This window comes from Ogataea philodendri (assembly GCF_020536065.1).
Source record: "Ogataea philodendri strain CBS6075 chromosome Unknown scaffold1, whole genome shotgun sequence".
NCBI classification, from domain to species: Eukaryota; Fungi; Ascomycota; class Pichiomycetes; order Pichiales; family Pichiaceae; genus Ogataea; species Ogataea philodendri.
The window spans coordinates 13429-38537 of NW_025763889.1; the positions used below are offsets into that span (position 1 = coordinate 13429).

The 25109-nt window shown below is 44.3% G+C and overlaps 24 protein-coding genes across 24 annotated transcripts; 13 read left to right on the top strand and 11 right to left on the bottom strand.

The window, feature by feature from the left end:
- Positions 1–1548: 1548 nt before the first annotated feature.
- OGAPHI_001696 (uncharacterized protein) lies at positions 1549–3216 on the bottom strand (the record flags this gene model as incomplete). The annotated part of the gene is made up of 1 exon (XM_046202484.1): positions 1549–3216. One exon carries the CDS (start codon positions 3214–3216, stop codon positions 1549–1551), a length of 1668 nt encoding a protein of 555 aa, XP_046062356.1.
- On the top strand, positions 1985–2188 carry OGAPHI_001697 (uncharacterized protein; the record flags this gene model as incomplete). Its single annotated transcript, XM_046202485.1, has 1 exon — positions 1985–2188. The coding sequence occupies one exon, from the start codon at positions 1985–1987 to the stop codon at positions 2186–2188; it is 204 nt and encodes a 67-aa protein (XP_046062357.1).
- A 113-nt stretch (positions 3217–3329) lies between the features above and the next one.
- Positions 3330–4595, bottom strand: OGAPHI_001698 (uncharacterized protein; the record flags this gene model as incomplete). The annotated part of the gene is made up of 1 exon (XM_046202488.1): positions 3330–4595. One exon carries the CDS (start codon positions 4593–4595, stop codon positions 3330–3332), a length of 1266 nt encoding a protein of 421 aa, XP_046062358.1.
- On the top strand, positions 3550–3951 carry OGAPHI_001699 (uncharacterized protein; the record flags this gene model as incomplete). Its single annotated transcript, XM_046202489.1, has 1 exon — positions 3550–3951. One exon carries the CDS (start codon positions 3550–3552, stop codon positions 3949–3951), a length of 402 nt encoding a protein of 133 aa, XP_046062359.1.
- A 1231-nt stretch (positions 4596–5826) lies between the features above and the next one.
- OGAPHI_001700 (uncharacterized protein) lies at positions 5827–7296 on the top strand (the record flags this gene model as incomplete). Its single annotated transcript, XM_046202490.1, has 1 exon — positions 5827–7296. One exon carries the CDS (start codon positions 5827–5829, stop codon positions 7294–7296), a length of 1470 nt encoding a protein of 489 aa, XP_046062360.1.
- A 135-nt stretch (positions 7297–7431) lies between these two features.
- OGAPHI_001701 (uncharacterized protein) lies at positions 7432–9942 on the bottom strand (the record flags this gene model as incomplete). Its single annotated transcript, XM_046202491.1, has 1 exon — positions 7432–9942. One exon carries the CDS (start codon positions 9940–9942, stop codon positions 7432–7434), a length of 2511 nt encoding a protein of 836 aa, XP_046062361.1.
- Positions 8186–8419, top strand: OGAPHI_001702 (uncharacterized protein; the record flags this gene model as incomplete). The annotated part of the gene is made up of 1 exon (XM_046202492.1): positions 8186–8419. One exon carries the CDS (start codon positions 8186–8188, stop codon positions 8417–8419), a length of 234 nt encoding a protein of 77 aa, XP_046062362.1.
- Positions 9943–10093: 151 nt separating the features above from the next.
- Positions 10094–11695, bottom strand: OGAPHI_001703 (uncharacterized protein; the record flags this gene model as incomplete). Its single annotated transcript, XM_046202493.1, has 1 exon — positions 10094–11695. One exon carries the CDS (start codon positions 11693–11695, stop codon positions 10094–10096), a length of 1602 nt encoding a protein of 533 aa, XP_046062363.1.
- OGAPHI_001704 (uncharacterized protein) lies at positions 10365–10733 on the top strand (the record flags this gene model as incomplete). Its single annotated transcript, XM_046202494.1, has 1 exon — positions 10365–10733. The coding sequence occupies one exon, from the start codon at positions 10365–10367 to the stop codon at positions 10731–10733; it is 369 nt and encodes a 122-aa protein (XP_046062364.1).
- Positions 11696–12321: 626 nt separating the features above from the next.
- On the top strand, positions 12322–13860 carry OGAPHI_001705 (uncharacterized protein; the record flags this gene model as incomplete). The annotated part of the gene is made up of 1 exon (XM_046202495.1): positions 12322–13860. The coding sequence occupies one exon, from the start codon at positions 12322–12324 to the stop codon at positions 13858–13860; it is 1539 nt and encodes a 512-aa protein (XP_046062365.1).
- A 25-nt stretch (positions 13861–13885) lies between these two features.
- On the bottom strand, positions 13886–15439 carry OGAPHI_001706 (uncharacterized protein; the record flags this gene model as incomplete). Its single annotated transcript, XM_046202496.1, has 1 exon — positions 13886–15439. The coding sequence occupies one exon, from the start codon at positions 15437–15439 to the stop codon at positions 13886–13888; it is 1554 nt and encodes a 517-aa protein (XP_046062366.1).
- On the top strand, positions 14456–15022 carry OGAPHI_001707 (uncharacterized protein; the record flags this gene model as incomplete). Its single annotated transcript, XM_046202497.1, has 1 exon — positions 14456–15022. The coding sequence occupies one exon, from the start codon at positions 14456–14458 to the stop codon at positions 15020–15022; it is 567 nt and encodes a 188-aa protein (XP_046062367.1).
- Positions 15440–15906: 467 nt separating the features above from the next.
- On the top strand, positions 15907–16910 carry OGAPHI_001708 (uncharacterized protein; the record flags this gene model as incomplete). The annotated part of the gene is made up of 2 exons (XM_046202499.1): positions 15907–15968; positions 16076–16910. The coding sequence occupies 2 exons, from the start codon at positions 15907–15909 to the stop codon at positions 16908–16910; spliced, it is 897 nt and encodes a 298-aa protein (XP_046062368.1).
- Positions 15990–17516, bottom strand: OGAPHI_001709 (uncharacterized protein; the record flags this gene model as incomplete). The annotated part of the gene is made up of 1 exon (XM_046202500.1): positions 15990–17516. The coding sequence occupies one exon, from the start codon at positions 17514–17516 to the stop codon at positions 15990–15992; it is 1527 nt and encodes a 508-aa protein (XP_046062369.1).
- A 208-nt stretch (positions 17517–17724) lies between these two features.
- On the bottom strand, positions 17725–19017 carry OGAPHI_001710 (uncharacterized protein; the record flags this gene model as incomplete). The annotated part of the gene is made up of 1 exon (XM_046202501.1): positions 17725–19017. The coding sequence occupies one exon, from the start codon at positions 19015–19017 to the stop codon at positions 17725–17727; it is 1293 nt and encodes a 430-aa protein (XP_046062370.1).
- On the top strand, positions 17851–18627 carry OGAPHI_001711 (uncharacterized protein; the record flags this gene model as incomplete). Its single annotated transcript, XM_046202502.1, has 1 exon — positions 17851–18627. One exon carries the CDS (start codon positions 17851–17853, stop codon positions 18625–18627), a length of 777 nt encoding a protein of 258 aa, XP_046062371.1.
- On the top strand, positions 18827–19189 carry OGAPHI_001712 (uncharacterized protein; the record flags this gene model as incomplete). The annotated part of the gene is made up of 1 exon (XM_046202503.1): positions 18827–19189. One exon carries the CDS (start codon positions 18827–18829, stop codon positions 19187–19189), a length of 363 nt encoding a protein of 120 aa, XP_046062372.1.
- Positions 19145–20461, bottom strand: OGAPHI_001713 (uncharacterized protein; the record flags this gene model as incomplete). The annotated part of the gene is made up of 1 exon (XM_046202504.1): positions 19145–20461. One exon carries the CDS (start codon positions 20459–20461, stop codon positions 19145–19147), a length of 1317 nt encoding a protein of 438 aa, XP_046062373.1.
- Positions 20462–20793: 332 nt separating this feature from the next.
- OGAPHI_001714 (uncharacterized protein) lies at positions 20794–21759 on the top strand (the record flags this gene model as incomplete). Its single annotated transcript, XM_046202505.1, has 1 exon — positions 20794–21759. One exon carries the CDS (start codon positions 20794–20796, stop codon positions 21757–21759), a length of 966 nt encoding a protein of 321 aa, XP_046062374.1.
- On the bottom strand, positions 20928–21389 carry OGAPHI_001715 (uncharacterized protein; the record flags this gene model as incomplete). Its single annotated transcript, XM_046202506.1, has 1 exon — positions 20928–21389. The coding sequence occupies one exon, from the start codon at positions 21387–21389 to the stop codon at positions 20928–20930; it is 462 nt and encodes a 153-aa protein (XP_046062375.1).
- A 101-nt stretch (positions 21760–21860) lies between the features above and the next one.
- On the top strand, positions 21861–22994 carry OGAPHI_001716 (uncharacterized protein; the record flags this gene model as incomplete). The annotated part of the gene is made up of 1 exon (XM_046202507.1): positions 21861–22994. One exon carries the CDS (start codon positions 21861–21863, stop codon positions 22992–22994), a length of 1134 nt encoding a protein of 377 aa, XP_046062376.1.
- An 18-nt stretch (positions 22995–23012) lies between these two features.
- Positions 23013–23879, bottom strand: OGAPHI_001717 (uncharacterized protein; the record flags this gene model as incomplete). Its single annotated transcript, XM_046202508.1, has 1 exon — positions 23013–23879. The coding sequence occupies one exon, from the start codon at positions 23877–23879 to the stop codon at positions 23013–23015; it is 867 nt and encodes a 288-aa protein (XP_046062377.1).
- A 51-nt stretch (positions 23880–23930) lies between these two features.
- Positions 23931–25058, top strand: OGAPHI_001718 (uncharacterized protein; the record flags this gene model as incomplete). Its single annotated transcript, XM_046202510.1, has 1 exon — positions 23931–25058. One exon carries the CDS (start codon positions 23931–23933, stop codon positions 25056–25058), a length of 1128 nt encoding a protein of 375 aa, XP_046062378.1.
- OGAPHI_001719 (uncharacterized protein) lies at positions 24261–24821 on the bottom strand (the record flags this gene model as incomplete). The annotated part of the gene is made up of 2 exons (XM_046202511.1): positions 24261–24592; positions 24740–24821. The coding sequence occupies 2 exons, from the start codon at positions 24819–24821 to the stop codon at positions 24261–24263; spliced, it is 414 nt and encodes a 137-aa protein (XP_046062379.1).
- Positions 25059–25109: the final 51 nt, after the last annotated feature.

Here is a 25109-nt window from a genome sequence, read left to right on the forward strand (position 1 = left end):
GTATTTCAGTCCTTCAGGCTAGATGTCTTTCGAAGTCAATTGCCTGGACTATGTCAAATGGACCTAAAAGGTGAAAAAATCCATCCGCAAGAGCCGCTTTTCGATAACCAGCTGCTGCCCGCTCCTGTGATGCATAAATTGATAGGAGATAAGGTAACTTCCTATCCGGATTTTTGATTTCAATTTTCGCCGTTTGACCTCCGCTTTACGTCGGGCATTTTGATTCCCAGAGTAGAAATTTATCTGTCTGTTATCGTTCAACGTAAATGGATATGGGTAGCCAAGGCTTTGAAAGATTAGAGACGTAGCACACTTACTTCAAAGTATTGCTCAGGGTACTCAGAAGTCAACCTCATTCTATTCGAATAACGCCAACTGGATATTACTGTCATTGCGTTTCCAGCAGTGGTAAATTAATGAGCCAACCAGTAGTAGATGCATCTTGCTGATCAGTAAACCTTCCAAGAAATATGTTATTCCATGGCATAGCAATAATTGAAACCGAGGTTTAGTATGTTAAACGTTGTTGCAAAGTAATCAATCCATCGTAGACGAATCTCCGGTGATCGTTGAATTAATTAAGGTTCAATTTTCTTTTCGAGCTGATGACGACAATAAAAATAAAGTGAGCCACAACTTTGAAGCCGGAAACTCAGAAAATTAACAGTTAGACCCTCTCCTCATGAGGCAGCACTGCTTGTTCCACTTTTCATTCTGTTGCCGGTAATTGTCCTGCAGATTTGCAGCCTCTGGCTTGTCGCCAAATTTCTCTGCATTTCTTTCCAATGAGAGGCCATTGGTTTCAACAAAGTAGTAGCCAATAGTTGGGATAAATAAAACGGCCCATGCTCCATTTAGCAAATAGAAATTTCCTTTCATATTGTCCATTCCGATGGGCAAAAGAAAAGTCATCGCTATACCAGTAGCGCTGTCGAAGAATTGACGGATTGCAATACCTGCGGCTCTTGCTCTGAGGAAAAATTTTTGATATGAAGATTAAAGTAAAGGAGTGAAGTAGAATGGGGGGAAGCCTGATCGATGTGGAATCTTTTAAGTTTCCTGGAGCTACCCCAGGCTCGGGTCGGATTATGGCTTAAGATCTTGAACTGCTCCAACATTTAATTTATGACAGATCAGTGATTGGCATCCTTATGTGAAGCACGGCGATTTTGTCCTTTGGCATGCAGATTTACTCCATAAGATAGATAAAGAACGCATTGAAACCAAAGATTCGAGTGTGATGTTCATTTCCCATACACCTCTATGTGGGTACAATATTGAAACACTTCTGTATACGAAAGATTCGTTTCTAAAGAAAACGAAGCCGAGAGACTTCGTGTATGAGTTGGGCGATGGCCCTGACGAAAACAGCTACCCGGATCATGGTATCGAAAAATATATTTTTTCCGAGGACGGTTTTAGAGTTCTGGGTCTAAATGAGTTTGGTGTTCTGGGAGAGGGGAGTACACCCGGGCAACAAAAAATCAGACATCTGGCTAATCAAGAACTGTCTGCAACCAAATAAAGTGGTTTGAATTTTTAAACAAATTATGTCAAATCCTTCTCGTCAATCACGTTCACATATGTCCAAAGTCTGCGATACCAAGGCATTGAGGTGTATGATTCCATTATAGTGACTTCCTCGTCACTCAAAGGCCTGTAGCCTTCCAACAAATCAATTGTACTCGATCTGGCAAATTTTGTGCGACGGATAAGCTTATAGGAGACATATGCAACCAAAACCAATGGAACTCCCAGGTATGTTTCAAAGAAATCATATGCGTTTGGACTTCCACCCACTGGAAATAAGGATGCATAGAATAAACCCACGAGAATCAAGAAAGAACCTAGGGAAACAAAAATGGGTCCAATTGGGTAGAGCTTTGACTTGTAGGCAAACGGAGTATCAAGAATACCAGACTTTTGCTTACTGACTGCCATTCTGAATCTGAGAGAAACCAATCCAAGGACAACCCACACAACCATGAAAATCGTGGTAGTCACAGATGAGAACCATGAGAACACGGTAGCACCGGTACTGGCACAGTTCATGTACGTGAAAGCCACGGTGAACACAAATGTAATCGCCAGGGAGCATAAGGGCCTACCTTTCTTATCAACGTTAGCAATGAACTTGGGTAACATTCCACGAATGGCCAAGTGTCTCAGACATCTTGAAGCAATATAGATTGGTTCAAGTCCTCCGAGAATCAGACAGATTGCCATCAAAGCATTAATAATATCTGGCACAACTTTTATTCCAGCATCATTCATTGCAATGATAAAGGGTGAGCTTGCAATTGACCCTGCAGTTCCGTAGAGCCTTTCATCGGTTTCTGGGACGAGAAGTGTGATGAACATCACCAGAATCATAAAGAATCCGAAAATTCTCAATCCCGCGCTCTTGACTGTTCTTGGCATACTGAATCTAGGACATTTGGCTTCTCCTGCAAGCATCCCCACAAACACCTGATCTCCAACTCCCCACAGGCAGTACAAACAGCAATATGAAATACCTCTGACTCCATTTTTGAATAGTTCATATTTGGTTGTATCCCAATACTGTCCTCCATGAACTGATCCAGTTGGACCTCCGCCAGCACACATGACAATACACGTGATAGTGATCATGACCAACATGACCATCTTCATAATGGCAGTAACATATTGGAACTCAGCAAACCAAATGTTTGGTAAACCATGGATTGCAAATGTCACGACGACGATAATTGACATCCATGCTGCCACAGGAACGGCATCTGTCCAATAACTAATCAAACTTGTCGTTGCTGATCCCTCAGAGGCCATCACTGTAGTCCAGGCTAGCCATTCACCTAATCCAATCGCAAAAGCCGCTGCTGGGTCAAGGAATCGTTCCGTAAAATCAATGAAATTTCCACTGGAGGGATAAACAATAGACATTTCTGTGATCAGATCAAGCACACATATGACCATGGCACAGACAATCGTATATCCGACAATCATGTTTCCGGGACCCGCGAACCGAAGGGATTTACCCGTGGAAATGAAAATACCTGAGCCAATGTTCGAACCAAGGGTAACAATTTGGATATGTCTGGTGCTGAAAGATCTACGAAATTTACCTTTTCCTTCAATCTCGCCAATCACTGCTCCCTCCTCATAGTGGGAGTTCTTTGATTCCACAGATAAATGATCATTGACCTCGACCACGTCAGAAATTCCCTGTTCCTTCATACTGGCCAAACAAGAGAGTTTGCTTAGGGTTATATATTTTCCAGAAGTAGCTACCGCATGAGTAAGCTCTATCTTATCGGAAAAGCTCACATGCATATCTGATAAGAAATTCTTTACATCTTCGCATTCGCGAAATCTATCGCGTGTGGGAGAGAGTTTTCAATAGAGACCCATTGTTTGATATCTTTTAGATCCTTCACAACTCCATCTCCACCATGTCTGTTTTGCTTATCGTCTCGATTTAGAGACGTTTCCGGTCTCCATTTCCACTCTTTGATACCAGGTTCGCCTTTAACCAAATTTGTAACATATTTTCCTATAGCCGGCATCAGCATGAAGGACAGTCCTGAATCCCCAGAAGCTAAGATCAAGTTCCCAAAATCAGGATGGTGGCTCAATATTAGCTGCCTATCTGGAGAGTCGGTGCACCAGCATGTTCTCGTTTTCACAAAAGGTCTCTCGCTAAACTCTGGCATGGTTTCTCTCAAAAACTCTCGAATTGCATCTGCAGACTCGGTAGGAATAGCATTGACAAATAAAGGAATGGATTCTCCCTCGGAATTCAAGTTAATGTATCCGGGAAACTCGTTGCAGATTTTTAATTCATCATTTTCGTCCGGCTCAAAGAAGAATCCCCGCTCGGCATTCATAATCACCGGTAATCCTTTGAATTTCTTGGCTTCCTCGGTGGTCACCTTGATATGCGCAAGTGTAAATCCTTTGGCCTGTAGCTGAGACTCAAAATCAAACAGAGACACCACATTCGGGCCGGCACAAAGAATAATTGTGTCACCCAAGTAAGTTTTTCCTGACTTCGAGACGACTCCCTCGACTCTTCCATCCTGCTGGAGAAGAGAGGTAATTTCCCCCTCAGTACCAAACTTGAATTTCACGCCAAGTTTTTGGCATTCTTCAAAAGCGGATATCAAAGCATTTCGAGCATGTAGCCAACCATCCATATCATTAAGTTTCACTCCTTGCCAGTTTGTCAGTGGTCCGGTCAGTACTGGAAGATACCGTTTGATTTTTTCAGTAGACTCCAGATACTCGGCTCCAGGAGAAATACGAGGAGAGATCACATCATACGAGCAACCGGCGTAGATGAAGCCAACTGGGTGATAGTGTGGCTTGTACACAGGGTCACTTGCCCACAATTTGAAAGCGTCGACTTTAATCTGTTTGGAGGGTGGCTGAGTTTCGGATGGGTTGTAAATTCCTCCATAGTTAATGATCTTATTGCTATCATTTCCCGCTGCAATCGGCGAAGGGACAGGATACTTGTCGAAACAAGTGATGTTTCTGTATCCAGAGCGACTGAGCTCTAGAGCGGTGGATAATCCGAACGTTCCTGCTCCAATAACAAGAATTGGCTTCTCCATCTTATGTCGGATGAAATTGAAATTTTCAGCTAATTGATATCTATCCAGGGCTTTTGCGTATTCCTTATCATCACGAAAACGCGACCGGAAACAAAATATTCTTCGTAACGGAAATTCCTTCGGGACATAAAAAAAATTGATAACAGAAGTAGCGGCCAAAAAAATACATTTATGGAGACAATTTTGCACAAGTGAGGCTAGTTGGTGTGATTTTTTTTCTTTTGTGCTGATTTTGGCTGTCATTCAAGATTGTGTTGAGAGCCCATGCGTTAGGGAATCTATTTGCAATAATTACTAGCATCAAATAGACCCACCAACTGGGACACCAATAATGTTGTGGCGGAATAGCTCGATTTTTTTTCGGGGTAAAAGTGATTATAAATTCAAAACTCGAACTAGGGCAAATCGAGTTAAACTACTATACAGTTGAGAAAATGTATTACAAATCAGGTACAAAATCTAAAGCAAGAAAAACAATAGGATCAGCGATGTGGCGATTGACCGTGGGGGTTTTTCTAGAGATGGCGGAATTATTCGTCATGCACTCTTTTGTTTGCCCAAGGGTTTGAAATTACCGAAAATAATTGATGCCAAATAAATTGATCACCGTTTAGTGGGCCCCTACAACAAAATTGGTACCTAAATGATAGTTGTGGTCTCTATATGCTCCTAAAGAGGCTTGGGATGTTGCTGGTGCAAAAATGTGTAAATAATGCGAATGTTTTGATTGGTAATCATTCGGACTCGGCGACCTAAACGCACGGCTGTAACCGTGCATAAACAATTAAGTTTGATTGTTTTTTTGAACTTTAATTTTTTTGGAAAACAGCCTTAAGATGGTCTTTTCATCATGTAAAGGGCAGCTATGTTTTCTATGCTCGCCTCTAATACACATCTGATGATGTTTTCGCTTGTTACTTTTGGGTATTTGAGAAAAATCTTTTGGATTCACGACTAATTTAATATTTCACAACCAAGTTTTACTATTCGGATCTGGAGACAAGGGCGAAAAATAAAATGCAATTCCGGTTTCTATTATATTCCGCGCGTGTCAGCCTCCCAAATAACGGTCCAGCGGTTTCTTATTAATATAGCGAGCAATTACAAAGCAACTGATTATAAACTTAACCCTATAAATTCACTCTTGTTTCCCATGAATATCGCATCTTGGAGAACAGAAACGATGAACAGAAAGTATATTGCATACTTTTTCATTCTTATTGGGGTGGCAATGGACAACCTCTGTATGAGTGCTGGTTTCACTATGGTGGAAAGTTTGGAAGAGAAGTTACACGAAGATTACGCGACTGTTTCCTGGGTGATTTCTGGCTATTCGCTCACTCTTGGATCCTTCATTATTTTGCTGGGCAAATTTGGCGACGTGCTTGGCCTTCATAAAATTTATCTCGCTGGACTCCTGTTGATGTCTATTTCTACCTTGATCTGCGCTGTGGTTCCCAATGCAATTGCACTAATTGTCTTTAGAGCTATTCAAGGTATTGCGGCTGCTGCTTTAATTCCGACAGGAATGGGTCTCACGGCATCATATTTTCAGGGCAAACAATTACTCATTGCAATCAGAATCCTTCTTGTGGTCCTTACTTCGACTGCTGGAGTGGGTACCGTCATTGGTGGAGCATTTTCGCTTACTTCAATTGGATACAAAGCATTTTTTTATTTCACATTTGGTGTGTGCACGGTTTGCTTCATCACTCTGTGGTTCATCATCATTCCCGTAGAACCACATAGCGATATGAGTTTAAAGAACTTGGACTACTACGGGGCATTTTTTTTGGTGGTTGGATTACTTCTGGTGATCTTGGGATTGACTGAGGCCGGCACAGGCTGGAATTCTCCGAAAGCGTATGTGCCGATTCCTATTGGAGTCGTCATTGTGGTCGCTGTTGCCGCATATGAGCTCCTCTACATTGGACCATACAAAAAGAAACACCCTGGTTCCACTAACTGGAAAAGTCAGCTTTTGGTCATGTTCCCAACAGAGCTTGGAAAAGTCCGTTTGTTTGTCATCTCCTCTTTTGGATCCTTATTTTACTATTGTGCGTACGCAGTGATGCAGTTGGGACTTATAGAGTATCATCAGGCTTATGATCATGATTCGGCTCTCATTTCAGGATTGAGAGTTTTTCCAATTGTTGTCGGTATCATTTTTGGAAGCATAGTTTGGAGGCCATCTATTCCTCAGAAATTGGGAGACAAGCATTTGATTATGTTCTCAAGTGCGGTGTGTCTTGGAATGTCCATTTGGACTTCCAAATTTGGCCCTGGTGGTTACTGGAAGTATGAGTTAGTTAGTCTCTTTCTGATGGGCTGGGCTATCAACGCTTACTACCAAATAGTTTACACCACCATCATAACACAAGTCCCTCTACATTTGCAAGCAACTGGAAGTGGAATATTCCAAACGTTTGGCCAAGTTGGAATTTGTCTTGGAAGCGCAGCGTCGGCATCGATTATTGGAACTAATCCGCCGGATCTCAAAAAGAACGTTGACAAGTGTTTCTACTTGGTGTTTGCATGTTTTGGTATGGTCTTCTTCACCTTCATCGTCAACTACATCTTGACTTGGAACAAGGACGGGGATGAGAAGACACCAGAAATTTCAGACGAGGAAAAAGATTCTGAGTTCAAGAAAGATCCAGATTATAAGGAGGAACAAGCTGATGAGACCGGATTTTCTTAAAATGTTGTGGACCATTTTTAAGGAAAGCAATTGCATTTCGACACCTTAAAATAAATCGAATCTAACTAGACCATAGACTTTCAAAATGAATCTGTACGTCGTCTCAAGACAAAGAAACAAAGTTTATTGTAGCTATTATAGACCAGCCCATAAGAAAGGTTGCGCAACAGAAATCTTGGAGACAAGGAGCTTGGAGGAATTGGAGGAATTCCCAACGTAAACAGAGTAATCCCCTTTCTCCACAGACCACTTCTCATGCTCCACATCAAAATATGAACAAGCGTATTTGATAGGAACGGAGATTGAGACCTCAGCTGACTTCTGAGGCTTTAAAAACACCTTTTTGCATCCTTTAAACTCCTTGACTGGACGAGAAACTCCAACAGTATTCGACGAAGATCCAATGTAGAGCTGGACAACTTCTGCTCCTTCTACTAAGCCAACGTTCTGGACATCAACCGTGCACTTCAAGGTTTCAATGTCGGTATCAACCCTGAGATTTGAAATCTTGAAGTCTGTGTAGGACAAACCGAAGCCAAAATCGAATAGTGGTAGATTCTTCGTTTTCTCATAGTAACGGTAACCGACAAACACATCTTCACCATAAACCACTTTTCCCTTATCGGAGTGGAAATTCAAGAAAGCAGGGTTATCCTCACACCTTTTCGGCCATGTTAAAGGTAGTTTACCTGACGGATTCGTATCTCCATAGAGAATATCGGCAATAGCGTTTCCGGATTCCATTCCGTTGAACCATCCTTGAACTATGGCAGGAATCTGATCGGTAAAAGGAAGCGTCACTGGAGTTCCAGATAAATTCACCAGCACCACATTCTTGTTCATACTCACAATTTCTTCGATCAACTGGATTTGAGACCCAGGTAGGTCCATGTCTGGCCTATCAAATCCCTCGCTCTCCCATTCGTTAGATGTTCCGACACACAAAATTACCTTATCTGCTGAGTTGGCAACTTCTTTTGCTTCCTGGATTCTAGTTTCGTCTGAGATGTCCTCGCCAATTGTCAAAGAGAGAGACCCACCTCCGTTTGATCCAACTAAGTCTAAAGTTTCAAGAGTGAATGTCTGTGCAGAGCCAAATTCCACTTTGTACTTGATTGTCTGACCCTTTTCGAGCTTGATGCTTTTAGTTTCACCTCTAGACTTCGCGCCGATAGCTCCAAATCCCATCCTTTGATGAGTCTTGTCATCTATAAAAAGCTTACCATCGATATACAGTAATGCTGTGCCAAGACAAGATAAGTGAATTTTGTAGTTATTTGTCTTTGGTGAAGTGAACTCTCCTTCAATATCTAAGAAGAACAGTGATGAATCGTTGTCTTTGTGAACGTAGTCGAATAGCAGTAAGTTTGAAAACTCGTGTCTAAACTCCTCAAGAAGTGTTCTATGTGGATAATCTGCAGGCTCTTTGTATGATTTGATCCACACTCCGGGTTCCCCGTCGTAGGACGATAGTTTTCCCAAGTCATTCATGTTTCTTGAAATATCACATCCTAAAGAATAAGGCGGAGCGTCTTCCAATTTGCTCTTAATTCCTTCCAAGATCGACACTCCATAATAACTATTGACTGATGCGGATCCTCCACCAAAAATCCTTGGTGTAGCTGCATTTGGGCCAATGACTGCAATCTTGTCCGATCTTTGTAAAGGTAATATTGATTCTTCGTTTTTGAGCAGAATCACTGCTTCAGCAGCGGCTTTTCTTATAACTGAGGAAGTTTCCTGTGTGTTGTTCTTTGAGTCTTCAGGGGCATTAAATTGGATTTTGGATTCAATCGATTGTTTAACAAGCTTTAGAACGTTTCGAACTCTATCATCGATTACATCCATGCTAATCTCTCTGGATGCGATAGCATGCATCACGGCGTCATGCTTTCTCATAAGTGGATATCCCGGACACTCAAGGTCGAGTCCTGCATCCAAGGAAGCTTTGATCGAGTAAACACCAAACCAATCTGACATAATCAATCCGTCCCAACCCCACTCCTTTCTCAGGATATCGGTCAGCAGTCGCTTGGACTGAGAGACGTGCTCCCCAGAGACCTTGTTGTAGGAGCTCATCACGCATTTTGGTTTCGATTTGGCGATGGCGATCTGGAAGGGTAGCAAGTAGACTTCTCTCAATGCTCTCTCCGATAGAATAACGTCAATTGAGTTTCTCTCATTTTCAATGTCATTACAGACGAAGTGCTTGATAGTCGCCCCCACACCCTGAGATTGTATTCCATTAATGATAGCAGCAGCGGCAATTCCTGAAAGATATGGATCTTCACTGAAAGATTCAAATCCCCGGCCACCTAAGGGACCCCTGGCAATGTTGCACGTGGGGCCAAGAATCACATGGGCACCTTTATGATGAGCTTCCTTGGCCATGAGTTTTCCCAGATCCTCGAGCAATTCCTCATTGAAGGTTGCAGCCAATGCTGTCCCCGAACTGAAGCAAGCAGAAGGAACAGATCTAAAAAATTTAGTTCCCCGAACGCCATTTGGGCCATCGCTCAATCTCACCGAAGGTATTTCAAGTCTATCAACATTGTATGTGTGCCAGAAATCCTTTAATGATAGCAATTGTACTTTCTCTTTGACACGAAGTTTGTCGATAATTTGTTCGACGTCGAAAGATTCCATTATTGCGGAGAAAACTTAAAATCTTGGAATGTTATCTAAATAGCAGCTCCAATTTTTAAGTTTCCCAAATTCTAAATTTGGCGCCTAACACGAATGCACACTGTGCAATTTACGGAGATTCGCAACACATAAAGTCTTCTTGAGACAGTACTTAGAAAATAACATGGGGGTCAGAATACTTGACATAGTAGTTTTTCGTCCAGATTCTGAATTTCTTTCCCCAAATGATAAACAGCAGGCAGCTGAAGTTGAAAACCATCGATAACATGAACATCAGCCAAGTAGTGGTAACAATTCCGCATGCATCCAACCACGGCTGAATAGCAAATGTAAAGCTCATTCCAATCATGTTTCTGATGAACAGCATGAACACCATGGCTTCACTCTGTAGCTCGGGGTAACAATCTAAAGCATATGTGAGGATGAGAGCACCGCCTGAACCAATTCCAAAGCCAATGAACGCCATACCAAATCCTCCAGGAAGAATCCAGTGGATTCCATTGTTTAATCCCAATCCGTACATCAGTAAACCAGTCGAATTAATGACTGCAGGAAGCAACAGGAACCATAACCGGTATTCTGGCTCAAGAACACCATCACGTTTTCTAGCCATCCAGAGAACAAATTTGTCGGAAAGTATGCCTCCCCAGAATGCTCCAAAGAAACATCCAATAAGTGCACTGAAGTTTGTATCTCCAAGTGCAGCAGTACCAAAATTGTATGGCGGAACAACAAAGAACTCGGCCTCGGTGGTCGATAGCAACGAAAGCCACATAACTTGGACACCATAAACAAACCCACCCCAGAAAACAGCAGGCAGTCCACCAATCATAAGAGGACGGATCATGATAACCCAGTATGGGCGTTTATCGTTGTACTCAGTTTCCACAATACCCAACTTTTGGCGATATGTTCTTTTTGCTGGAACGGAAGCCATGTCCTCTTCGTCAACCTTGACTTCTGGCTGGGGTTTAACCTCTGACTCGCGACTGAGGACCTGTTCAATCACAGCTTCCTCTTGTTTCTTCAGATCATGTCTCACAAAAGTACTGTCTTCCATAAAAAACACCTGAGCGAAGAATAGGACACCAAAAAATATCACCAAATACCAATAGCACCATTGCCAGTCTTGGGACTCGATGATGTATCCAGCAGCAATAGGGCCTAGGAATGACCCAGAGTACAAACTGAAAGTGAGAAGCGAAATACGGTTGGCTCTTTCGTGCTGGAAGAAAACATCGGTGACTGAGATCTGGACAAGCGAATCGCACGGCGCTCCCGCGAAGCAAGTCATGATATTGCAACCATAAAGAAAGCCTGTGTTAGTGGCTAGTCCGCCAACCACGTTACCAAAAAGTTGGCACAAGGTAGCGAAGAGATAGACCACCCTTCTTCCGAATTTCATAGCAAGTGGTTGCAATAGCACACAACCAATCCCGAGGAAACACCATCCCACGGCTGAGGTGTCGTTCAGAATTGTGTATGTAGTGTTGAAGTACTCCACCCAGGCGTCCCAAGCTGGACCAGTCCAGTTTGTTGCCACTGCGGTCAAGAACGACCACATCATCAAGATTGCAAACTGTAACTCTTTCTTCATCTTGGACCATCTCAGTGGATCGTTAGGGTCCTCGGACGGCTGAGGGATCAAAACAACATCAGAACTTCCATTGTGCTGGACGTCCAGGTCGTGATGAACATCAACGAGATGGACCGTTCCCGGAATCCATTCAGCTTCGACTCGTTCTTCTGACATATCAATAGGACCAGGAAAATCACAGGTAAGACGGCTAGTTATCGAACGAGACTAGAAGTCTTCGGTGGGGTTGCTTAGGCTAAATATTAGCTTCTTCACATCTCTTATCATGATAGATAGATAGATTAGAAAAATTTATCGCTGATAAGAACCGAGGAAGATTACGAATTAGGAAACCCCATACGAAGCGAGATTATATAGTTAGCAAAGTTCCGGCCGCTAGGTGCTAAGCTATCTACGAGTCGTGCCATTATCAAATTATTATTTTTCACGAATAACTTGTAAAGTCTCCTAAAAATCGCCGAAGCAAATTGACCCTCATAAAGATATTACAAATTCCAAGATTCCAGATTGTACTGCAAAATAGGTGTCCTAAAGCTTGTCTTAGCTTTAATGTTGGTATTCAACATTAATAACATCAACTAGAGTCAATATAGAAGCCTTCGTGACGAAAAAACTTTACAGATTTTAACCTGCTTCTTCTTTACACTCGAACCTTTTCAAAATTTGGGAGCATTTTTTTTTTTTGCCGTGAAATTCTCCGAATAGCTTTTGATGATTACAAATTCATAGTTATATAACTGGAGGGGCACGTCGCTCCATGTAGCATTTCTCTCAACGCGATCATGACCGTTGTGTACTTAATTGTAAAAACCCGTGAGAACACGCCAACAGCGCTGAAAAATAAGACAGCCGTCTTCTTCTTCATACTTTTGGGAGCCAACCTGAATTTCCTGAATTTCGGAGCAGGTTTTTCTATCACATCCGATTTGGAGAAACAGTTTAGCACGGACTCCACCACTGCTTCTTGGGTTATCTCTGGTTATGCACTGACAGTCGGATCCTTTGTGATTCTGTTTGGAAAACTTGGAGACATTATTGGACTTCATATCATTTTTGTTGCCGGTCTGGCTATAATTACAGTTTTAAGTCTGATAAATGCTCTCATTAGAAAGGAGATCATCGCTCTGATTACATTCCGTGCACTTCAAGGGATTGGTGGAGCCGCAATTCTTCCGTCCGCAATTGCACTTACAGGAAATTACTTTACTGGGAAAGCACTCAACTTAGCCATCAATGGTTTGCTTCTTGCATTTACTGCCAGCATGGGTATCGGAATCTTACTCGGAGGAGCATTTTCCTTAACCAGCATTGGTTACCGTTCATTCTTCTATTTCACGTTTGCTCTTGGTCTCATTTGTGTGATCTATCTCACTCTGACAATAATTCCTGTCGAACGGTCCGAGCCTCGCAAGAACATGAAGGTGAAAAATCTCAATTTTGGCGGAGCAGCTTTTTTGGTTGCGGGATTGATTTTAATAATTTACGGCTTCACTACTGCCGGTCTTCAATGGTCTACACCGAAGGTCTATGTAACCATTCCCATTGGAGTGGTTGTGGTACTTGCGGTGGTTCTTTTTGAAGGCCTCTACATTGGACCTTACAAACACAAACATTCTGCTACCAAAAATTGGAAAACGGACATTGAGCTCCTTTTCCCACCACAGATCCTCACCATCCCTAATTTCATCCCATTTGCGTGCGGTCTTTTTTGCACATACGCAGCCTTTACTGGTCTTCAAAACATCCTTGTCCAGTATTTTGAATTTGTCCAAGGTAACAGTTCACTCATGGCAGCCGTTAAGCTGCTCCCACTTACTGTCGGTCTTATTTTCGGAAGTGTGGTCTATAGACCGATCATGGCCGAGAAGATCGGAACCAGAAACATTCTCGTGATCTCCGCATTCTTTTCGCTTGCCACTACCGTCTGGTGCTCGAGATTGGACCAGTCCAGCAACTCCTTCTGGAAATACGAATTTGCTCCACTGTTCCTGTATGGATACGGAACAAACCTATTCTATCAGGTTTACTATAATGCAATCCTTTCCCAGACTCCAAAGCACCTTCAAGGAAGTGTGAGTGGTGTGTTCCAAACCATGTGCCAGATCGGTGTCAGTATCGGAAGCGCGATCACAACCACCATCATTGGCTCGGTGAGCGAAGCAAATGCCTCGCAAGCAGCCGAACTAAGTCCGAAAATGCGGAATGCTTTCTACTTCTGCGTCGGCTGTCATGCATTGGAAGTGGTTCTGATGCTGTTTAGCACAAACCCTAAACCGAAAACCGAAGACCACGAGGAGAAAAAACTGGAAACAGAGCCATGATGTGTCTTATTAAGGTTAAATAGTCCTATTCAGCTGCTGCTGGTAATTTGATCTCTCCACGAATAACTTTGTAAAAGAACGACTTTTGCAGCTGCTTGATGGCCAGAAAGTCCACATTGCTGTGGTGGTCAAAGAAGTTATATCGATCCTTCGGACCCAAGCTGTGGATAGTATTGTAAAGCTCTAAAGATTGATCTCCCAGGATGACGGGAGCTCCAGCAATCTTAGCCGTTTCAAAGTCCTTAACCCATTGTCTTTGTTGTTCCTGACTTGGTAAAGACTTGGCCTTTGACCAAACACCAGCGATCGCGATCGCGCTCACCTCAGAAAGGAGGAAGAAAAGTGGTGTCCGTGGAAGTCCAATGTGACAAACAGTTGGATCTCCAATAGCAAAGGTATATAAATAAAGATTGTTGACAATCGACTGTTGGGTGTGGGGGTCTTTGTCAGACACAGGAGAGATCTTGACGTACTCTTTACCTTCGTTCTGAGGAACGTTCAAAAATGGATAGTAGGTGTGGTATCCGGTAGCAAGAATGACTTCATCGAAATTGTCCTTCTCGCCGTCGAAGAACTCGATGTGATCATCTGCAAAATGATGGATCTTTGGGTGAACGTGAACTCCAAATGCAGGATCGGTCAAAACACTCCAGATCCAAGCCTTGGCAGGGTCGTTCGTTGGATTGAACTCCTCAATCGACGGACTGTTCAAACTGACATGAATTTCTTTACACTGAGAGACCAGGTACTGAAGCATATCAATTGCACTCACATGGGCTCCAACAATCAAGATCCTCTTGTCCTTGTAGTCTTTGGACTTTCTGTAGCTCTTTGCGTGTTTGACATTCTTGTGCTTAATTGCATAATTTGGAAGTCCATCTATTTCTGCAAAAAATGGAATGTTGAACTTTCCAACAGCAACAACAACAGCGTCAAACTTTTCTTGATACCATCTCTCAACACCGTCAACGGTTTGAACAACAGTCAGCACCCATTTTCCGGTCTTTTCTTCTTTGTACATTTGCTCAATCGAAGATCTGAACCGGATATACTTCTTCAAGTCGTTAGTCTCGGCGAACTCCTTGAGATAGTCAAGAACATGGTGGTGCATCACAAATGGATTCACGTTACACCCGATTCCGCTCTTGACATGTGCTCCTGATGAGAAACGCATGGTCTCAATTGGAACGTTAGTGTAAAGATTCTCATAAACCCCACTTGTGTTCCATTGATATGTTTTCTTGGCCTTCACTTCAACAGGCTTGGCGTTACTGGTGTTCTCGAGATCGGTTGGTGGGCTTCTAGGAGGTCTTATTCCCAATGGGGAGTAATACTCCTTCACTGTTTCGGGGAACCCTTCGTCTGCAGTTTCGGTGTAGTTCCAGACTCCACCAATGGTATCATTCTGCTCAAAAACCACCACCTCCTCAAAGGCTGGCTCTTCCGGAAGCTCATGACGTTCTTGATCCTTTGTGATAGTAGATCTTCCAGACTTGGAGGTGTGAAGAAACTCGTTCAAAGTGACAAGCCCTCCGGCACCGGCGCCGATGATAGCCACTTTACTAATAGAGATGGTCATTATTCATTAATGTCCTCTTGATCCATATATATAAACAATAAGATCGGTCCACAAATGTCTCCACAGATGTGGCTACCAATTTTTTTGACATTTCTCATATGTGTAGTCACGTGATCTGATCGAATTGGTAGCACTTTTCACTCGCAGATCAATTCAGTAGTCTGACCTCTGACTGCTTTGAAAAATTGGTTTAAGCCTCAACGTGTGAAAACATATTTCAGTAATTCACGTGACTTTCAGTACATATTCATTTATCCAGCAAGCAGATGAGCAATAGAAGCTTGCAATAGTTTCCGGCCCTCTATTACTAATACATCCAAAATTACTCACCAGGCATTTGCTCTGACGTCCGCGACAATCAGTAGCGGACTTGGCCAGTATCTGATCGTTATCATATCGTACGAGTCCGATTGTACCGCACATTTTCCAAAATTGGGATTATGTATAATTTTATTTCGGCTTACACTATGGACAATTCTACTCGCTCTGTGAATTCGTCTGAAAGTCAAATTAACTTTTTAATCGTCTAGTCGCTTACTTCAATAAGAATCTAGAGTTCCAGCTGCTTTGATTGGGACTCAATTGAATCTTCGCTTGAAATGCTAGCTCTTCTAGCCTTATCCTCGTCTCTCTTAGTCAGGTACCAAGCAACAACGGTGGTCGTCAGACCAAGAGCACTCAGACACGCATTGTAAGTGAATCCAATGTGGTACACAGGAGCGTCTTGTGCATTCCAAACAAAGATTGGAACCCAGGCGTTGGTCACATAGGCGAGAGTATTGGTAACCACAACAGTGAAGTTTCTTTTCATGTCGTTAGCCACCAGCAATCTGTTGACCCAGGAGAAGATCTGTGGTTGTCCCCAACTTGTTGGAACTCCAACCAAAAAGTAAGCTGCCCAATGTGCTGCGCGAGGAATGTGCCATGCCGAAAGCAAAGCAGATCCCAGCATCTGGACCACAAAGTAGGCTCCAACGAAGAAGTAGTTGTACACTCCTCCCAAGTAATCGTGGGTGTGAGACAGCACAAGCGTCACTGCAATAGACACACCGTAAAGGATCGATGGGTAAGTATTATATTTTGCTGCTGGCAATCCCAGGTCTTGCTTCATCCAGGTGGTGAATGTAGGCTGACTGATGGCAGCACAGGTGTTGTTGTAACAGAGGAAAAGAATTGGGAACACAAAGATGTGCCAAGTCTTGAAAAATCCTCTGATACGTTCCCAGGAGTATCTGTGTCTTGTCTTGAGCTCAGCTCCAACAACACGACGTCTTTCAAGGGCCACCTTCTTATCAGTTTCGGTGAAGTACCAAGCCTTAGTAGTCGATGGGGTGTTAGGGTCCACAAACATGGTATAAATTCCAACAGGAACAGAAATAACAGCGTCAAACACAAACATCCATTTGAATGGAGGCAAGCTCGAGTGAGAGAAGTTCTGCAAGATTCTCTGTTGGAGAGGACCAGACACTAAACTGGCTGCAACTCCGGAAACCGCAAAATAAGAGGATCTCTTAGATAACTCCTTAGCACTGTACCAAGAACCAACCAAGTACTCCAAACCTGGAAAGTATCCGCCCTCAAGGAATCCAACCAAGAAACGAATTCCATACATGGCATGGATGTTATCTTTTCCACATGTGATCATGAGGACAGTCAACAGTGCCCACAAGAGCTCTAATCCACCCAGGTAGTATCTAGCGGAGATGCGTTGCAAGATCAAATTAGATGGAATAGCTCCCACGATATAACCAACGGTCCACAGGGTAACCATATAGTTGTACTGGTTCTTGTTCATTTCGTAGTACTCCTTCATACCGTTAACGTAGGCAGTGTTAACATTCGACTGGTTCAAGTTCTTGATGAAATACCCCAACATTGAACTCGACATCAAGAAGAAGTCCAACTTGAGGAGGAACTTCTGTTCCCGTGGTTCCTTGTTGTAACCATCCCAGAAGAACCCGATAAATCTCGATTTCCTGGTGGCAGGCTTCTCAGGAGCCAGATCAATGATCTGAGAGTCATCGCTCGAGGCCACGTCTTCGCTAATCACTAGCGGATCTTCTTTCAAAAACGACATGTTGAATCAAAGGGTGAATTGAAAGCCTTTTTATCCTTCCGGCTGAAACCATGGCGCTCGTTACATGAGCCGCAAAGCCTCCGCGCCACAACGGTAGCCACAACTTCTTGGAAAAATTTTTAGCGAAAATTTATCAGATACATGATGTGTAAGTGTTATGTGTGAAACTCAAAACTTTTTTTTTTCAGTCAAGCTATACAAGTCATTTTTAGTAGAAGTCCTTCTCGTCGAGTGGCAGACCAAGTGCCTCTCTTTGGGACTTGGACTTAGGGTCAAACTCTGGCAATTCAGCCAAAGAGGTGACTCTGGTTCCGTGACGAGGATCTTTGCCCTCATGGTCGAAGGTAGATCTGTGCTGAGACACTCTGTTATCCCAAATAGCAGAGGTACCCAAACCAGGTTGAGAAGGAGTCCACTTGAACCGGACTTGAATGTCAGCGTTCTTCTCGTAAACATCAAACAAGTAGTTGAGGATAAGGTCAGACTCCACAGACGACAGACCAATAATTCTCTTGGTCATTCCTCTGTTAACGTACAGAGATTTCCATCCGGTAGCAGGGTGAGTTCTCACCAAAGGATGAACTCTCTCGACCTTCTTTGGACCAGCAAATGGGTTCTTTCTGTCGAGGTATCCGTGAGCAGAAACAAAGACTGCCTGCTTACCGTCGAGGAACTTCTTGAACTCCTCGGAAAGCTTGTCGTAAGCAGCGTATCCAGAAGACCACAAGGTGTCACCACCAGTCTCTGGAATAGCATCCAGGTGCAAGTGAGTAATACCAGCTGGACGCTTCTCGTGGACCAGGTCGGAGTGCCAGACTTGGGTACCTCTGATAGAGTTCTTGACTGCGTCCCAGTTTCCGAGGTTGTTGTTCTTGAAAGTAAGACCAGTTCCAAGAGACTTCTGGAAGTAGTCTTGCCAGATGACAGAGACACCAGGCAAACCGTTAACCTGGGAAGCCTGTGGGTGCTCCTCAACACGTCCCCAGTAGTCACCAAGCTCACGTTGCTTCTGTGGAGACAGCTTTTGGTCTCTGAAGAAGACAACGACTCTCTCTGCAACCAGCAAAGCCAACTCGTCCTTTTGCTTATCGGTCAAGTCCTCAAGTTGTAAACCAACAATCTCAGTGCCAATATGCTTGGTAAGGTGGATGACTTCCTTTGCAGCGCCAAGAAGAGCCTTCTTTTCAGGGTCAGCATTCTTGGCACGCTCAATGTACTCGTAATCGTCGTCACGGATTGCAGTTGCCTCGTCAACGTAGATTGGAATCAGAGACTTGTCTGGTCTCGAAGGGTATCCCTCGGAGATATCAATGCCAGCATCGGTTAATCTCTTTCTTGTAGTTTCAGGAAGAATTTCCAATCCATCTGGGTCAGGACCAAAGTGTCTGGTGTCATTGGAGCTGAGACCAACAGCCAGATCCTTGGATGATCTAATCAGATTCTCGATTTCCTTATCAACAGGAATCGCCTGGAGCTTGAGTGTAGTAGTTGTGGACGACATTGCAATTTTGCCTAAGTTGCGTGCAATTTCGCACCCTTTATATCTGTTTAATACTGTGGCTACAAGTCAGTGTACTTGGTTAGATAGCTATTATTTGTTGTGGCGTTCAGCCGCAAAGCCGCTGACTTTAAAAGATTCCACCACAGTTATTAGTAATCCGGATCAACTGTGAGTCAAAGTAGGCTTTATTGAATTCGATCGGATTCTTTGCAAATCCGCTGCAATCAGTCGACTTTAACCGGCAACCCCCGATTTTGTTAGCAAGGACGTCACCCCACAATTCCTCGAATAATTTTTTCAGTGGAGACTGTTGGGTGCATTGCAGTGCCCGTTGCAAAAGAAGAACCGTATCGATCGGCACCACCCCGTGTCTGATTTGACTTAGAACAGACCTGAATAGTGAAACAGAGATTTGAAATGGCTGGAAGAATGTGTACCAACTGAACATGGGTGAAATCGGTGTTAGTAAGGATTGGATCAAATTATTGTCAGGTGGTAAAAATGCGATCGATCTGGTCTTTTCGCGGAGAAGAAGCAAAATCAATTTGAGACGATCTGAAAGCGACATAAGCACTGAAGTCATCATCTGCAGCTGAATAGTTTGCAATTGCGAGTCATTAGTGAGACTCTGTATTGTTGATGAGCAGTACAGGGCAAAATCCTGTATTTCGTTTTCGGAAGATTTGATGTCCTGATCTGAGATGGGGTGTAACGCATACTTTTTGTTCCAGAGCGAACTTGAGCACGCGCACCACTGTGAAATTGTGTTTGCAAAAGCAATGTACGGGTCTAATGTTGCTTTTTGTGTTTCTCTGATGTATTCGTCCGGACGCAGCGTGTCGTACTGGCCGTGCAAAACAGTCGAGGGAAGATCGTTCGAAAGCGAAAAGATACAGTCCAGCTGTAACACCGACCACCAGAGAGCGCGGTAGTACTGAATCGATTGTTTGTTGGTGATGTTGTGGAACAGTATCGGGTCTCTGTGCAAGTTGAGGGAATAGGCAAGGCGCACAAGTGAACAAACAGAGCCAAACGGGTTTTTGGGTTGGACAAACAAAAGCACAACAAGAGACTCGCATTTTTGAATTGGAGTAGCGTGTTCCAGCTGCTTCTCCAGTAGACGTATTAGCTGTTCGGATGGCATTTTGGTGATTGCAATGGAGGAATAAATTACAGTGATAAATTGGAGCACGAAAATGGGATCATTTCTGGTGGGATTGGAGTAGCACTCGAAAAACCTCTCAAGGTTGACAATTGGGATCAAGGGATGGATGGTTGTGGAGTACTGTTTGACCAACTCGTTGCATTCGGCTTTTGGGGGCAAACCTGGGAGATCGAACGCGTTTGTTTCGCTTCTTGTTTGATCATCCGAAAGGTTGTCAATTGACGTTTCAGGGCTCGGATATGATTTTGCCACCCGTGGTAAGGTCTTTTTAGGCACCATTGGTATTGCTGGAGATACCTTTCGCTTATCAGAGAAGCTGACCACTTTGAACTTGCGGATCCCGGGGATATTCTGCTTCTTCATAAATAGGTAAATAAATAAAAAGGGAGACAAATACTGGGAGATCCTTGTTTGATCGTAAATTAAATATGCATCGAAACGGGTCTAATGATTAGAAATGACAGATTACGCCGTCCTCACCTGAAAACAGTTTTGAGTATTGTTACCAGACACAATATATGCGGCATATTCGGGACCCTGCGATAAACAGCTTTCTTCACAGCCATAATTTGGTTTTGTCGGCCGAGATTTTTTTAAAGATCTTTATATACATGATTCCTCTCTGGATCGACTGCGATCCTGGCCAGGACGACATTGTTGCCATCACATTTGGTGCTCATGACCCCCATTTCGACCTTGTTGGTGTTTCGACCACCCATGGTAACGCGTCGATGGAGAACGTGACTCAGAACGCTTTGAAATTCCTAACCGTCATCAAAAAGCCAAACGTGCCTGTGTTTCCTGGAGCAGCTAGACCGTTGAACCGCGAGCCTGAATACTGTCCAGAGGTCCATGGTCCTACTGGTTTGAACGGTAGCGACAGACTTCCGCAGCCGGCCCACCCTGCTAGAAAGCCCGAGGAATTCTTCCCGTACCTCAAGGAACAGATTGAATCACACAAAGGAGAACTGGCAATTGCTGCCATTGGCCCACTGACCAACATCGCGGTGTTCTTCACGAAATATCCCGAGCTAAGATCGCAGATCAAGTGTCTGAGTATCATGGGAGGCGGTCTGGCCAAGTTCAACAAGAACGGCTGTTCCGAGTTCAACGTTTTCTGCGACCCAGATGCTGCCAAGATCGTGTTTGAGGACCCTGTTTTGAGCGAGCGCATATTGCTGGCTCCTTTAGACCTGACGTCGACCATCCGTGCCTCTGCTGAGATCAGACAGCGGATTCTGGGCGACCCAGCTTCGGCCTCGGAGTTTCGCAAGCTGATGTCCGACCTTGTGCAATACTTTTACAACCTGGTGAAGGTGCGCCAGGGTCCTGGCTACGTTGGACCCAGTGTGCACGATCCTGTTGCAATTGCGACGATTCTACAGTACACAGGTGCTACCGATTTGGGAATCAAGTGGAAAACAGGCCATTTGACAGTGCAAGTTGGAGGAGAGAACGACGGTAAGATGGAGTACGTGCCTTCCGAGACCGGCTCCAGGATCGCTGAGGACATTGATAGAGACCAGTTCTGGAACGTTCTGCTGGATTCCTATGCCAGAGTGGACCAGGATAAATAGATTCGGGGCGGCCTAAAAAACGCTGCTATTTTAGAAACTTTAATTAATTCTACCTATTTTTAAACTGCACTATTTTTTACTGAAATCAACGTATCCAGTAAATGTCCAGAATCCAGCGAGCTCGGCCGTCGTCGATCGTCCTTGCACACTCGAACCGTGACATCGCGTCCAATGACATCGTTTCGTGGAACAACGACCAGGTTTTGCTCTGGCTGAAGAACAAGCAATACACTATCGAATTGATCGATCTGTTCAAAACTCACAACATCACCGGTATGACTTTGCCTTTTTTGAACACGGAGGAACTCCGAGAAATGGGGATCAACCAGCTGAACGTCCGTCTCAAGCTGATGGCGGATATCAGCGACCTGTTGATGGAGAAGAACATGAACCTGCTCAGATTCAACACTGATCCACTTGCTGCGGAACTGCAGACCCTGGTGATCTCCACCAATATCGTTTCGACGATCGCTAATTCAGTCACGGAAGGGCTGCTGTCCTCTAATGGAGGGTCCACCAGAAAGCTCACTGATCAGTTTAATAAACTGAAAGAGGACCTCCTTCCGGTGTTAAAGGAGATCAAGGACAAAAAACCCCTTCCAACCCCAGATAGGGTGTCCCCAAGCCAGATTTCTCACCACCAGAACCAGCTTCAATCCACTATCGTTTCCCAGTCGATCCCCGCGCAGGGCATGCTGCGGAAACAGCACTCTGCTCCAAGCTCCTCAGGCTTGCGCAAGTCGTTATCCTCTCCACCAATAATCTCGCCAATTCTCCCGGAGCAGGCTCAGTTTGGCGGGTCCCAGACCAACGTCTCGACGCACTCTCCACGCTCGCCGTCGAAACAGTCGTCCACCCCAACAATCCAGAGAATGCACAAGCCAAACAGACTCTCTAGCTCCACCTCCATGGGCACGATCCCAACCATGACCAGTGCCAACGCATCCTCAGACCCGTTGAAGCAGTTGCGAGTAAAAACAGAAGATTCATGCTACAAGATCCTGCAGGCTGCCATGAAACGGCATAACCTCCACTCGTCAGACTGGAAGAAATACGCTCTGGTCATCGTTTACGGTGGAGACCAAGAAAGAGTTCTTGGATACGATGAGAAGCCAGTCGTCGCATACAGAGAATTGCAGGAGCTAGGGCTGAACCCGTCGATTATGCTCCGTCAGGTTGAGGAGTCTGATGATCTGGACTCAATGAACTACGAAACCCCGGGGGGAAGACTCTAGGTATATCTGAATAATCTATTAAAGAGGTTTGAACTGTCTCTTTTCTTTCATTTGTCGCACACGTTCCTGATCCTCTTTGAATTTGTTGAGCAGATCGTTCATCTCCAACTTCTTCTTTTCTCTGATCTGGAATCTGTAAAAGTCTTGTTTCTCCTTCTTTTTCATCTTCTTTGTCAACTTCTCGTCCTGCTCCAAATCGGCTGCTCTCTTGAGCGACCCAAGGATACCGTTCTTAGTCTTTCTGTGAGATCCAACAACCAAAGTGAACCCGTCTTCGTCCACCAAAGATTGCATATTATTAAGTTCTTCTTTCAGCTCCTGCTCGCGTTGCTGGAACTCGACCATCGCCTGTTCCACCTGCTGGGCCAGCTGTATTGGGTCCAATTTCTTGGATGCAGCGTATCGTTTCGATCCGGTTGTGTATTCTGGCTTCCAAACGGGATATTTTGGGTTGCTAGCAGCCATGAGCTTTCTTATTGCGCTCAAAGCGAGGTTCATCGCTGGCTTGTCCACAAATGTCACCACGGCACACCCCACAGGCACTCTTGACTTTTCCTCTGTATTTGTCATTTCTTCGTTTGTGAGTTTTGTAAGGTCTATGTCCAGTTCGTAGTTGATTAAGTTTCGCTCGTCAAAGTAGTCGTTCGTCTCCAAGGACTCCACAATGGCTCCCGTGGCCACCGCTCCAAAGACTTTCCGCACGTCCTTCACAGTAGAGCCAACAGGAATATTAACCACGAACAACGACCGACTTTGTGCCTCCGGAACGGACTTCGTCACATGTTTCTTGATAAACATGTAGTGCAAGGCCTTCTTTGTGTGCTTGGAGGCTTCAAACACAACGGGAAACACCGTGTACCCCTTAATCTGTGATTGAGAGCTCATAGTCAAAATTTTCAACAAGGAGAAAAAATTAATCTTTTTTTTAATATTTTAATGACTCCCGTCCTTCAAGAGACCAGACACTGTGCAGCGCCAGATTGCGGCAAGGAGACAGCGTCTAATTTGAAATGTCCGATCTGTCTGAAAAATGGCCTGACCATGAATTTCTGTAATTCGGGCTGTTACAGAAGAAGCTTCCATATCCATAAAGCTATTCATCCCAAAGAGGGCGCCGAGACGTATGATCCGTTCCCAAAATTCGAATACACTGGCCCTTTGAGACCAGCGTATCCGCTTTCGCCTCCTAGACCTATTCCAGAGAAAATCCAGGTGCCAGACTATGCCAAGAACGGACAGCCAATCAGCGAGATCAAGAACGATAAGTTATCCAACATCAGGGTTCTTGACGAGCACGAGATCAAGCAAATGAGAATCGTCAACCAGCTGGGAAGAGAGGTTCTGGATGCTGCCGCTGCTGCCATCAGACCAGGGATTACTACTGATGAGATCGATCAGATCGTCCATGAGGAAACCATCAAAAGAAGAGCTTATCCATCTCCTTATAACTACTACAACTATCCAAAATCGCTGTGTACTTCTGTGAATGAGGTGATTTGTCACGGAATACCCGACAAGAGACCTTTGCAAGACGGCGACATTGTGAATTTGGACATCTCGATCTACAAAAACGGATTCCACGCCGACTTGAACGAGACCTACTACGTCGGCGAGAAAGCCAGAACAAACCCAGAGCTCGTGAACCTAGTCGAGACCGCCAGAGAGTCTCTTGACAAGGCCATCGCCTTGGTGAAGCCAGGACTGCCGATCAGACAGATCGGAAACGTGATCGAAGAGCATGCTACCAAACACGGGGTTTCTGTGGTGAGAACGTACTGCGGCCACGGAATCAACAATCTTTTCCACTGCCAGCCCGATGTCCTGCATTACTCCAAAAACAAAGGTGTTGGAATCTGTAAGAAGGGTATCACCTTCACTATCGAGCCAATGATCAACATGGGCACTTATAGAGACGTTATGTGGCCCGATGACTGGACAGCAGTTACCGCCGACGGAAAGCCGAGCGCGCAGTTCGAGCACACGCTGCTGGTTACTGAGGACGGTGTCGAGGTTCTTACAGCACGCACAAAGAAATCACCAGGAGGCCCGGTTCCAAGAATATAGATAGACTCGAGACACTAATTTGCTCCGAACTGTAAAGAAGAATTAACCCTT